Source organism: Bombina bombina, chromosome 1 (assembly GCF_027579735.1).
Source record: "Bombina bombina isolate aBomBom1 chromosome 1, aBomBom1.pri, whole genome shotgun sequence".
In the NCBI taxonomy this organism is placed as follows: Eukaryota; Metazoa; Chordata; class Amphibia; order Anura; family Bombinatoridae; genus Bombina; species Bombina bombina.
Genome location: NC_069499.1, coordinates 1,150,864,731 through 1,150,878,810, shown reverse-complemented (window position 1 = coordinate 1,150,878,810; position 14,080 = coordinate 1,150,864,731). Strand labels below are relative to the sequence as shown.

At 38.0% G+C, this 14,080-nt stretch overlaps 1 protein-coding gene across 1 annotated transcript in view; it reads right to left on the bottom strand.

Moving 5' to 3' along the window:
- Positions 1–9,117: 9,117 nt before the first annotated feature.
- Positions 9,118–14,080, bottom strand: part of LOC128641681 (membrane primary amine oxidase) — a 48,250-nt gene continuing 43,287 nt past the window's right edge. The window contains exons 2-4 of the mRNA XM_053694216.1: positions 13,545–13,830; positions 11,993–12,122; positions 9,118–10,715 (exon numbers count right to left, since the gene is read on the bottom strand). Coding sequence (XP_053550191.1) covers positions 10,431–10,715; positions 11,993–12,122; positions 13,545–13,830 — 701 coding nt within the window. The 3' untranslated portion in view covers positions 9,118–10,430. The remainder of the gene's footprint in view (positions 10,716–11,992; positions 12,123–13,544; positions 13,831–14,080) is intronic.

Genomic DNA, 14,080 nt, shown 5'->3' with positions numbered 1-14,080 from the left:
CCCCTCTCAACCATCCTCCACTCCGTGTCTCGCCTTGAGCAGTTCCTGCTCATCTGCCCACAGTCAGGTGTCTGTCAAGGACATGTTTGAGTGTAAGAAGCCAATGTCACAAAGTCACCCCCTTGCCCAGCAATCTGACAGCTGGCTTGACTGAACTCTTAGCCCACCAGCTTTTACCATACAAGCTGGTGGAGTCTGAGGCGTTCAAAAAATTTTTAGCTATTGGGACACCGCAGTGGAAGGTACCCGGCCGAAATTTCTTTGCACAAAAGGCAATCCCCAACCTGTACTCGATTGTGCAAAAGGAAGTAATGGCATGTCTGGCACACAGTGTTGGGGCAAGGGTCCATCTGACCACTGATACCTGGTCTGCAAAGCATGGTCAGGGCAGGTATATCACCTACACTGCCCATTGGGTAAACCTGCTGACGTCTGCCAAGCATGGAATGCGTGGCTCTGCAGAGGAGTTGGTGACACCGCCACAACTTGCAGGCAGGCCTGCTGCCACTTCCTCTACTCCTCCTACTCCATCCTCTTCCATAACCTCCTCAGCTGAGTCCTCTTCTGCTGCTGCGTCTTGCTCCACATCAACGGCACCCCCCCAGCTCCCCAGGTACTATTCCACATCCCGGATACGGCAGTGTCACACCGTCTTGGGGTTGACGTGCCTGAAAGCAGAGAGTCACACCGGACCAGCACTTCTGTCCGCCCTGAACGCACAGGTGGATCAGTGGCTGACTCAGCACCAACTGGAGATCGGCAAAGTGGTTAGTGACAATGTAAGAAATTTGGTGGCGGCATTGAATTTGGTCAAGTTGACACATGTACCGTGCATGGCACATGTGTGTAATCTGATCATACAACGCTTTGTGCATAATTACCCAGGCTTACAGGATGTCCTGAAGCAGGCCAGGAAGGTGTGTGGCCATTTCAGGCGTTCCTACACGGCCATGGCGCACTTTTCAGATATCCAGCGGCGAAACAACATGCCAGTGAGGCGCTTGATTTGCGACAGCCCGACATGTTGGAATTCAACACTCCTAATGTTCGACCGCCTGATCCAACAAGAAAAAGCCGTTAACGACTATTTGTATGACCAGGGGTGCTAGGACAGCCTCTGCGGATCTGGGAATTTTTTTGCTACGTTACTGGATGCTCATGGGCAATGCCTGTAGGCTCATGCGTCCTTTTGAGGAGGTGACAAACCTAGTCAGTCGCACCGAAGGCACCATCAGCGACATCATGCCATTTGTTTTCTTCCTGGAGCATGCCCTGCGAAGAGTGCTGGATCAGGCCGTAGATAAGCATGAAGAGGAAGAGTTGTGGTCACCATCACCACCAGAAACAGCCTTATCAGCATTGCTTGCTGGACCTGCGGCAATGCTGGAAGAGGATTGTGAGGAAGAGGAGTCAGAGGAGGAATGTGGCTTTGAGGAGGAGGAGGAGGAAGACCAACCACAACAGGCATCCCAGGGTGCTCGTTGTCACCTATCAGGTACCCGTGGTGTTGTACGTGGCTGGGGGGAAGAACATACCTTCAGTGAGATCACTGCGGATGAGGAACGGGACATGAGTAGCTCGGCATCCAACCTTGTGCAAATGGGGTCTTTCATGCTGTCGTGCCTGTTGAGGGACCCTCGTATAAAAAGGCTGAAGGAGAACTACCTGTACTGGGTGTCCACACTACTAGACCCCCGGTATAAGCATAAAGAGCCTGAAATGTTACTGAATTACCGCAAGTCGGAAAGGATGCAGCAGTTCAAAAATAAATTAAAAAGTATGCTTTACACAGCGTATAAGGGTGATGTCACAGCACAACGGGAATCTAACAGGGGAAGAGGTGAAAGTAATCCTCCTCCTCCTACGACCATGCCGGCAAGGACAGGACGCTTTACAGACATGTTGTTGATGGAGGACATGCAGAACTTTTTAAGTCCTACGCATCGCCACAGCCCTTCGGGGTCCACCCTCAGAGAACGACTCGACCAACAGGTAGCAGACTACCTCACCTCAACTGCAGATACCGACACTCTGAGGAGCGATGAACCCCTTGACTACTGGGTGTGCAGGCTTGACCTGTGGCCTGAGCTATCCCAATTTGCGATAGAACTTCTGGCCTGCCCCGCTTCAAGTGTCCTGTCAGAAAGGACCTTCAGTGCAGCAGGAGGTATTGTCACTGAGAAGAGAAGTCGCCTACGTCAAAAAAGTCTAGATTGCCTCACCTTTATTAAGATGAATGAGGGATGGATCCTGAAGGGACTGACAGTGGGCGATACATTCGACTAAAAAAGGCCTGATGAGATGAGCTGCCTTGGGCTAAAAATGGTCCACACACTGTTGTATTTTATCTCTGAATGCCTGATGAGTTGCGTGACTTATCCGCCACCAACTAGGGTTCAAGCCGCAATGTTTTAGGGCACTTTCTGCCTGGGAAACAAACATCAATGCAACAATACTTAATTTTTCAGGCATGTGTACATGCCTAATTTTTCTGGCCTCTGGTGCTGCACTGTGGCTTCAAAAACCAAACCAAAAAAAAAGGCACATAACAGGGATTAAACTGATAGGAATAGTACTACTTAACACACCACTCCTATCTGGTGGCACATTAGATTGCACACGCAGTGCCCCAAATTTGAAGTAGGAGGTCCGACCAAGCATATTTTTCCATCTCCCGGTTCCTAAAATCGATGCCATATACACGTCCCCTGATAGGGGACGTAACAGGGATTAAACTGATAGGAATAGTACTACTTAACACACCTTATAATAACGCAGAGAGAGGCAACGCAGAGAGAGGAGTCTGAAGAAGAGGAGTCAGAGGAGGAAGGTGGCTTTGAGGAGGTGGAAGACCAAACACAGCAGGCGTCCCAGGGGGCTTGTTGTCACCTTTCGGGGACCCTTGGTGTTGTACGTGGCTGGGTGGAGGAAGAGACCTTCAATGCCATCAGTGAGGACAAGGAACGGGACATGGCGAGCTTGGTATCCAACCTTGTGCAAATGGGGAGTTTGCGGTTGTGCAAATGGACTGTTTGCGGTTGTTTGCGGTGCGTTAAAGGGACAGTCTAGGCCAAAATAAACTTTCATGATTCAGATAGAGCATGTAATTTTAAACAATTTTCCAATTTACTTTTAGAACCAATTTTGCTTTGTTCTCTTGGTATTCTTAGTTGAAAGCTTAACCTAGGAGGTTCATATGCTAATTTCTTAGACCTTGAAGCCCACCTCTTTCAGATTGCATTTTAACAGCTTTTCACCACTAGAGGGTGTTATTTCACGTATTTCATTTAGATAACACTGTGCTCGTGCACGAGAAGTTATCTAGGAGCAGGCACTGATTGGCTAGACTGCAAGTCTGTCAAAAGAACTGAAAAAAAGGGCAGTTTGCAGAGGCTTAGATACAAGATAATCACAGAGGTTAAAAGTATATTATTATAAATGTGTTAGTTATGCAAAACTGGGAAATGGGTAATAAAGGGATTATCTATCTTTTAAAACAATAAAAATTCTGGTGTAGACTGTCCCTTTAAACGGGGAGTTTGGTCTGTCACTGTGAAGCGGGCGTAACCCTTACACTACCTGATCGATACAACATCATACCTGATGTTTTAAAGCATGCATACCAAATTATAACAAGGGAAAGCCGCTTCTGGACCTTTCTTCCTCTTTACATAGGTTCCTTGAGGTTCAAGCACTAACAGGCTTCTAGGGGTCATGAGTTTTCCTTGTTCCCATATGAGTTCAGCGAGACTATAGTTGGATACAGCGCAATCAGCGCAGATGAATTGCGCTGTTCGGTAATGGAGCAGGCCGATGGATGACCCTGTCGAGCTATTCCCTGCAATAGCAAGCTCCGGGTGCTCAGTCCCCATGCCAAGGATTCAGCCTTGTGGTTAGAGCCTCCACAGATGTGGCGCATTGGGCAGAACACGTGATAAGGTCCACAAGTGTGCGTGCTCACGCAACTCCTCCAATGGATGAGAGTGTTGATTTGTATTTACAGAACATTCGGCATGCTCTACTCCTAAATTTGTACCTGTTTAGTTAATTTACTGCTGGTCCTTCTAGTTGTTCGTCAATAAATGTGACCCACGGGTCTTATATACACCTCTTGTTTGATTGTGCTTACTTCCTATTTATCTAGTTACAGTTAAATTAGTTAAGTAATTCTGTATTTGTTAGTTATAGTCAGTTACTCAGGATGATAGGACATTTAATCCCTTATGCCCATTTTTATCATGAGCTCTGCCAATACATTCCACTTTGTAGATTTCTTTTATTTAGTTTTAAGTTTTGAAACATCTGACATTAATTGGGATTCTGGGCCCTGTGTATTTGTAAGATTTTCAATGACGTTCTTTGTAGACTCACATCTGTTCATAGTTTGAGATCTTCAGCTATCACAACAGCCCATCAATCAGACAAATATCTAATTTCAACCAAACTAGATCCTGTTTATGCAAACAGGGGATTTCTTGAAATGTATTTAATGCTGCATTTATTTTAAAATTATACCAATTACAGCTCACAGCACTTTTTGATGTTACTATGCTAATTTAGTTCAATCATGTACATTTAATCATTATTTTAGGACATACTAAGCCTGTTAATTGCAAACATTTAAAATCTAATTTTCTATCAAATGCTTAAATTTGGTTTCTGTTTAATCCATGATCTTAGTTTTCCCTCATGCAAACTCTTCCATTATTTTCTGTGGTATACCAGGAGTAGCCAGAGACAGGTTGAACTGCAGCATTTGACAGCACTTGGAATCTCATTTAAAGGGACACTGGATAAGTAGAACTGCCAAAGTTCTCAAAATGAATCCCCCAGAAATATATAGGTGTATTGATTTTGCTATATTTGATGCTGCTTTTTTGCCACCAAATACAATTATATACAAAAATTGTTGACTTTTGCTCAAACTTTGGGTTTCACACTGAAATTATTTACACACAACTACTGTAGTCATACTGACAATTGGTTGTAAAACTTTCTCTGGGATCCCCTTTATTTAGAAATAGCAGACATGCATGGCTTTGCCATTGGTTCTTGGTAATTAAAAGGCTGATAATTGCAGCTGTGCACCACACTTCTAAAATTCACAACAGTGAAGGGGTGAATCAGTTAGCGGTTAAGGGTAATATCTGCTGTAGTGTAGTGATTACAACAACTCTCTACCCTCCCCTCTTCCCACTGGTCCCCACATCATAGGTACTGGCAGCCAGTGTAATGTAGGAAGTCTAAAAAAAAATAAAAAAATTATAAGTGCTTACCCCTAACTCACTGCCTAATATAATTGACCCCTATCTCCAAAAAAGAGACCTTTAAAGGGACAGTCAATTCCAAAAAAAAATTCCATGATTCCGATAGGGCATGTAATTTTAAACAGCTTTCCAATTTACTTTTCTCACCAATTTTGCTTTGTTCACTTGGTATTCTTAGTTGAAAGCTAAAGCAAGGAGTTTCATATGCTAATTTCTTAGACCTTGAAGGCTGCCTCTAATCTAAATGCATTTTGACAGTTTCTCGCCACTAGAGGGAGATAGTTCATGTGTTTAAAATAGATAACATTGAGCTAATGCACATGAATTTACCGAGGAATGAGCACTGATTGGCTAAAATGCAAGTCTGTCAAAATAACTGAAATAAGGGGCAGTCTGCAGAGGCTTAGATACAAGGTAATTACAGAGGTAAAATGTGTATTATTATAACTGTGTCGGTTATGCAAAACTGGGGAATGGGTAATTAAGGGATTATCTATCTTTTAAAACAACAACAATTCTGGTGTTGACTGCCCCTTTAAGAACAGAAATACACATACAGAGAAATATTATATAGGCGCAAAAAATGCAGGAGTGGATAATATTATGAAAAATGTTGTATATAAATCGTTTAGAACAAAAAATATTAATCGTTTAGAACAAAAAAATATTACTGCAGTCTTCAGATTTCAGGACAGTACTTATGTAAGGTCAATAAAGTGAGTAGCCCAAATATTCAAAAATTACCAATTTATTAGTATTATAAAACTGATGTATTAAAAAGTTATATAAAGTTGTGCACATCTAATACTAAACAATACAAAATAATAAAATAGCACCATTCACAAAAACATCTAGATAAAACGTTTTATACAAGTATTGAACTCACTTATATTAAGCAGAATAAATATGTTCAAATTTGATGCATAAGGACAGATATACAATTGGCAAAAGCAATTGCTAAAGGCACACCAAATATAGTGGATGCTGACAAGTATGTCCCAAAAAAGTTAGTCAAATACTCCCTCAATGGGGTGTCTAGTATTGCAGCAGAAGAACTTATACTTTTCAGCGGATCCCAGCCATTCCTTTGTGTAAAGTCACTAGAAGTGGCGTCCTACAGAATGGTTACTATTCATCATGCTATTATATTGCCTGCAGATCTCTTCAGAGCCATTCTCTTATTTTAACTCAATACTGGTGCTTGTTGGTGAAGCTCTGTATTTTCATATTTGCACCCTGTCACAGAAGTGGTGAACGTTTACAGAACAGTGATGTCGCAGCCTTCATTTACGTCTTTGTCAAGCACTTTGGGTTAGTAAACATTATACAAAGATAGAGGTTTACACTTTTGCAGATTTTATACACGACTGCATTAATAGTGCATATATCTATCTATCTATCTATCTATATCTATATCTATATATATATTATATATATATATATATATATATATATATATATATATAAAAATATATATATAAACTAATGGTGGGATATCTGCACTCGCTCAAACAAAATCATATAACTACCAGGGTGCAGGAAAAGGTTTAAATATAACATATACAGATCTCAGTCTCTGGATCTCAGCCAAAATTAATTTCCAGTTTATTATGATGACTTTATATGCACCCTGATAGTTATATGATTTTGTTTGTGCAGATCACACCAATAATTGAGATATATATATATATATATATATATATATATATATATATATATATAGTGTGGTCTGTATGTTTTTGTTTATGAATACTACTACAAAAATGGAAATCTTCCATTCTGTATGATGCAAGCCAACCTGAAGTCCACCAATGTAGCTAATCTGCTAATGTGGATAACTTTAGTCTTAGGGTCTGGTGATTGAAATATCCACCAGTATAGATAGATATCTTACAAAATCTTTAGGGCTTTTCATTTAGCATTATATTGTAATGTATATCTCCTTCACATCCAGAACCGTGCATAGTGAGATAAACAGCAGTCATGCTAATAATTTATTAATTTTTAAAATTCATTGATGGACCTCACAGTATTGACAAGGCCTCAGAGAGCAAGAATACTGAAGGTCCGAGGCGTTGGCGCCCAGTATGAAGATGTGGGCTTGACCAACCAAGGGATTACAATAAGAGAATGGCTTTAAAAAAAGAGTGATGGCAAAAAAAGGTAAAACAATGACATGATATTGTAGTTGTTCCAAGCAAACTGATGTCCCTTTAAGACAGGGGCGGAACTACCATTGGTGCAACAGGTGCAGTGGCACCAGGGCCCAAGAGCTGGAGGGGGCCCATAACAGCCTGTCTATACATAGGGGTATCGGTATGCAGAATGTGTACAATCCTAATGCAGGGAAGCCTTTTAATAGCGCAAGTAGCAGATCTATCTATCCTCAAGTCATTATACTGAACAGAATGTATTTTATTACTTTTGATTTTTATTGAGTTACCTTTGGGGGCCCCCAAAAAGTCTTGCACCAGGGCCTTCTGTTGAGTAGGTCCGCTACTGCACTGACATGTGCATAGATGATCATAGACTATAGGGACTGAGGCCCCCATTTATAAAGCTGCTGTTTTACTGTAGGTTCACTCATACAATCCTGCAACCAAAAGTTAACAAGCACTGCTCCTACAAGAAAATGGCTGCTGTAAACTGATTAGAGTTGTACTGTACCTTTGTACATTTTGGGAAAAAGTAATTATTTAAAGATCTGTGATTTTTATTGTATAGTAAATTGTAATTTGTTCTACATGAAAATATAGAGATAATAAAGGAACTGAAGTTTAAAGCTTTTTCTTCTGAAATTAATACCTCCAGGAATCGTTATCTCCCCAAAACAACAGGAAATCATTATCTGCATCTTTAATCTCCCAATTTCATAATCCAAAAAATCAAATATAAAACATTAATGACACACAACATTTTGATGACGTCACTGGCTGTAGGCCCAGTTTATTGGTTGATCTTTTTTAAAAGTGTGAAGTGACACTAAAGTGGTGACGTGGATATTTAGGGCCAGACTACGAGTGACGCTTTAACAGTTACGCACAAACGATAAGGGATTTATTGCGGCTGTTTACTCGTATTACAATTTGAAAGTAAATGCGATTACTTGAGCACAATGAAGTTAATGCGCGTCGTATTAGCACGACCTCAGAGCTCTGGTTAACTGTTTCGTAAAACTAAAAGCGTCACAAAACATATCAAAAATACATTAGAAAATACAGTTACACTCATAATAACATTATCTAATAAAAAACATTTAAAAAAGTATTTCACAAAAAAAGTTATAGTCTCAGGTTTTTGAAGAAAAAAAAGGCAAATGGCTTTAACAATGAGATACATACATATACATGTCTAAATATGTATATATTTATGTTTATATATATATATATATATATATATATATATATATATGTGTGTGTGTGTGTACATATTTATTTATATATTTGCAGACATATATAGACATATAAACACATAAATACATATGTACACATATATAGACATATATAGAAGTGCACTGGAGCTCTTCGCAGTTAAGTAGATGAAAATATGTAAAAGCATATTTATGCACTATTGATACTTAATAATGGTTTTAACTATGTATTTACTGTAAACATTTCACATTCCTGTTCTGCACATAGCAGAATATGTTCTAAGTATTTATAAATAGATATTCTTTTATATATATATATATATATATATATATATATATATATATATATATATATATATATTGTGTATATATACATGCATATATCTATACCTATATAAAAATGTATTTGTATATATATATATATATATATATATAAAAAAAAAATAGATATAGGTATACTGTATATTGTATGTACAAAAATACCATCAGATACATGTAGAAATATGTTTTGATGAATAAATAGAACATATTCTGCTATGTGCATAACATTGGAATGTGAAATATTCATATTTTCATGTTGGGTTAGCGCAGTTGACTGGTGGTAGCCTCTTTTCCACTTTTTTTGCTCCTTTAACTTCTATTGGGGAATACGTTATTGCGAGCGCAATATTCTAAGTTTGGATTTTTGTTCGCATTCGGTTAGCCCTTGAGTGAAAACAGTTTACTTTCAACTTATAATAAGAGCACAACCTGACATGCGCAAAAAGCTTACTTCTAGCACAGTTAACACTTGAGCGGGAGCATTAGCTAGTGCTCCACTTGTAATCTAGCCCTTAATCTGTTGTGAATACAAAATCATAGAGATATGTGTGTATGTCTTTAAGAGGCATTATTAGTATAGGGGTATAGTTACATATTGACACTTTGCATTGTGATCTGCCAAGCAGATGTTAAGTATAGGTAAAAAAATTTTTTACCAAATCTTTATTGAAAAAGGTGCTGCCAATAAACGGAAAATTTCTGTTTGAGATTGGGGGGACATCAGAAAAGGCTATTTACATGACAAAAGTTTTCAAACAATAGAATTTGATCAACCCCTATGTCTTTAACCATGCAAAGAGGTTAAACACATAGTTAAAATCAGCTCTAGAGCAGCAATGAACTACTGGGAGCTAGATAAACACATCTGGTCAGCCAATGACAGGGTGCATTCCTGCTCCTGAGCCTACTTGGTATGATTTTCAACAAATTGCATGCACTATCTGACCCATGACACACTAATAAGATGTATTAATATTGTATTGCAGTGTGTAAAAGGTCTGTTCTATATCACCTCTTTGATAGCATTATTTCTTTATATTCTGCAGTTTACCTCCCCAGGCCTGTTACTTTCTTCATGCCCCTGTGCTACCTCAAGGGAATACATATCTTTTCCAAAACTTGTTTTGTACCTGTCACCTTTTTTCTGAAAATACAATCCTTATCTCAATGTGAAGCAGATGTAAATGAGAATTAACTGAATCATGCGCAAACAGATCTAGTTCAAATATTATACATTTCTACCTATGAAGGAAATGCTGATAAATTATACTCCAGTGGGATCTTGGTGTCAAGCTCTTCCAATGTAATATAAACAGTTTATAACTATAATTTGATAGGGTTTGATAGAAATTCAGTTCTTAACAGTTTTCATTATCCAGTATAAACAGTAGATACAAATAATATAGATTATAAAATATATGTCTGCAAATGAACCTTGCTAAGTCCTTCTGCTTCTGGAAGTACCTGTTACCTTACAAATTCACAACATACTTGAAACCATTGTATGTGAAAGGTGGGATATTGGGTGAACAAGAAGCAGTCTTGGACAAGCAGGCAATTTGATTGACCTCACATGAGGTGTAGTCCTGGTCACTTCTGAAGTATACTCCATCTGATGAGTAGATAGAAGGATCCAAATCAAAGTAGTTGTAAGGTCTGAGAAAAAAGCCAACACCATTTCCAGGTGTAGCTGTGTTAGGAAGGTCTTCTGAGTGTGGAATATGAAGAAAACCAGCAGTAACCCATGCTACTAGATCCTAAAGTCAGAGAAAATATATTTAGGAATTCCATTCATAAAAAACAGTGATACTATAGGACATGCAAAACCCTACCTCACTTAATCCTACGTTATAGATTTTAGGACATCACAGCTACTCTTTCATAAGCTCTTTTGAGTACTTAAGGCTCAATCACAGAATGCAATGAAGCTTACTATGACTCAAAATCCATTTATAACCAGCCATGGACAATTAATAAATCAACTCAACCAGTGATCTCAAGGAAATCAGAAATATTTTACTTCCACAGCATGTAAATGAAAAGTAATGTATTAAAACAGCCAAAAGACCATGCACTGGTGACGCAACATCAGTTAGGTCACATTTCTAAAAATAAAAAAAGATACAAAATTACTCAATCCAATGAGGATAATAACTATCTCAACCCCAAGGCTTCAAAACACACAAAGAAAACTGGCTACATTATTGTATTAGTTACTGGTAGAACAGCTGCATCTGATTGTTTTCGTTATATTCTACGTCAGTTTGGGAGTTGGACTAATAAAAGTTCTCTTACTTCTCTCCCTACTCTTATTATTCTATTATTAGAATACAACCCACACAGCTCAAAGCACCTCAGATTACATTCTATTTTATTTTCTCAGTAATTTACAATTGGAGCACTAAATGTAAGAAATTGTCTATCTCTTCTGATTGGTTAATGCAATTTGTCATATTTTGCAGTTGGAATAAAATCTAGACCCGGCTATTTTGGGACAGATGTGCTTATGAAAAAGATGTGCCTATGGAAACATGGGGGAAAACATTGATGAGAATGGGGAGATATGGAAGAGAAAAAAGAAATAATTTATTAAGCCTTCTCCTAAACTGAACATGACAACAACCAATCAGATGCAACCAGTCATGAGACCGCTGCTCCTTAACTCGTCCACCCCCTGCTAACGGATGATTGGCCGCCAATGTGCAGGGGGCGGCATTGCATAAGAATTTTACTAGAAATGCTTGTGCAATATTAAATGCCAACAGCGTATGCTATCGGCATTTAGAGATGCCAGACGGACAAGATTCGCTACAGAAAATCATGTCCGCCCGGCATTTGATAAATTGGCCTCTAAGTGTGATTTATCTCTAAGCTGTAAAGCTTTTGTTTGATCATCAGGCCTTATATATTTAAACACCACTGACACCTACAATAGAGCAGTACTGTGTATATTGTGTTCTGTTTGTTTGAATCTCTAAAATCTAAACTTTATGTAATAGTATTTCAATATAGCCTATAACAATCAAAGTTTCACCTCATTCTTGATTGTCTCATTATTTACGAAATCGGAGAACTTCACACTTGGAGACCAAGGGTCATTTTGGTTGAAGATGGAACTACTCTCTTTTTCGTCTTCTTTGCGTCTGGTTACTGCTAACTTGTACCTTGAATGAAATTACAAGCAAAAAAAAAAAGACAGATATCAGAATGACCTAACGTATCTCATCCAGTCTTCAAGTCATACCATTTTCAATAAAATCTAGAAACTTACAGTAGAGAAGAACTACTTAACTTGCTGATCTATGACAGAACAGTTATAAAGTATAAAGTATGACAACATCATTTTCTTTTTACGTATTTATTTAAAATGTGTTCTTAAACTTCTCTGATTAGCAATATTTAACAATATTATGATGTAAATGGTATATCCAGGGTATTTAAAATGTATGCTGAATTTACCATTGAAATAACAATTTCCAGTAAGATATATTTTGTTAAATATTTTATAGGCATTGGCCTATATGTAATAATACCCTTTGGAGAAACTAATATATTGTGGAAAACCATCTTGGCTTGTTTGAGTGTCACATCTTTGCTCTTTTTCCCATATACTGCATAGTACTGTATATGGGAAATGGCTATTTAGCTTTATTTTTGTATCTGAAATAGTTGAGTTTGCTCTTTGTAATCACCACCTACAGTATTTGAATGGATAAGAAGATCTGCTTATCTTTTCTTCCTCTCTCGATACACAGCGTCCAGTACTTACGTACTGAAATGTTCATTATGGTTTATGGTTTCAGTAAGCAAAATAGCAAGAATAAACCTAGAACAATTTATAGTATATTTAATACAGTTCCTTTAAGGTTTATATCATACTTGAAATCATAGTTGGCCACTTGGCAGTCCATGGGCACATGCTGCCCTCTGCGTTAGTTTTTATGGCCCCCCAGAAAAAGCAGAACTAAAAATGTACAGAGGGTACCCTGAAACCTCACCTAAATCTGCCCCTGTACCTCTGTACATTTATAGGAAGTAGATTATTACATTATTACATTATTACTCAAAAAATGTAAATGCTGCCAATTTGTCAATCACTAAAAAAACAGCAATCAGAGTGTTTGATAGTAGTAAAGTGTCTGGATGTTAATTATAAAATGACTCAAAATTATTAAAACTATCAACTTGTGAATTAAGATTAATGGGTAAATTGAAAAATCTGAAATCAAATTTATTAAGCTGTTATCACCAATATTAATTCAGACTGCCTCCCTTATAGTAGATTAGCATGGGGGACATAGAAAGCAAAATAACCCATTCCTCCCAGACTTCCAGACTCATAAGTAACACAATAAAACCTGTAATCCCAAATACTCCTGTTGCTAGAAAAACCATACAGTACAACAGTTTTATAGGACTACAATATAGTTATATTATGTTTACGTTATAACATTTATCATTAGCTTTCAGATCTTAAGATTTATACACATTTTTACTATTAAAACAATTACTATTATATGTAGATCATCTTCATGGTGAAGCTACTGTGCAGCATTACTGTGTGTTACTGAGCACAGGATCCTCACCTGGCCCATCCCATTGATTGTTCTACTGGACTCTCCAATGGTAAAAAGTCCCCAGAAAAGCTAACCATCTGGATCCTGTAGGAGCGAGGGTGACCCCACTTATTGGTCTTGTTGCTGATGAAGTGAAGATATCGAGGGATCTTTGCATTCATCTCAAAGGCAGCTTGATTTTCTGTGTTCAGCACTTCACGTACAACCTTAGGTCGCTGTATAGTGGTATCTGGATGCCAGGGGATTTCTGTGGGGTTAAACTTCATGTCTTGGGTCATAAATGAATTTTCAGTTCCTATAAAATGATAAGAAGGCAATACAAGTACTTTAAGTATTCATCAGACATACCCGCAAGAATAATAAAACATCTAAGACATATACTGTACATGGATTTAACGCTCAAAAAAACTAAAATAAAAAATCCCTATAAAATGTTAAATTATTGATATTAAAAATAAACAAACTTTGCTATGCACCTTCATTATTTATTTTGTCTGCTTTTCTTGTACTTTAAAGGGACAGTCTAGTCAAAATTAAACTTTTGT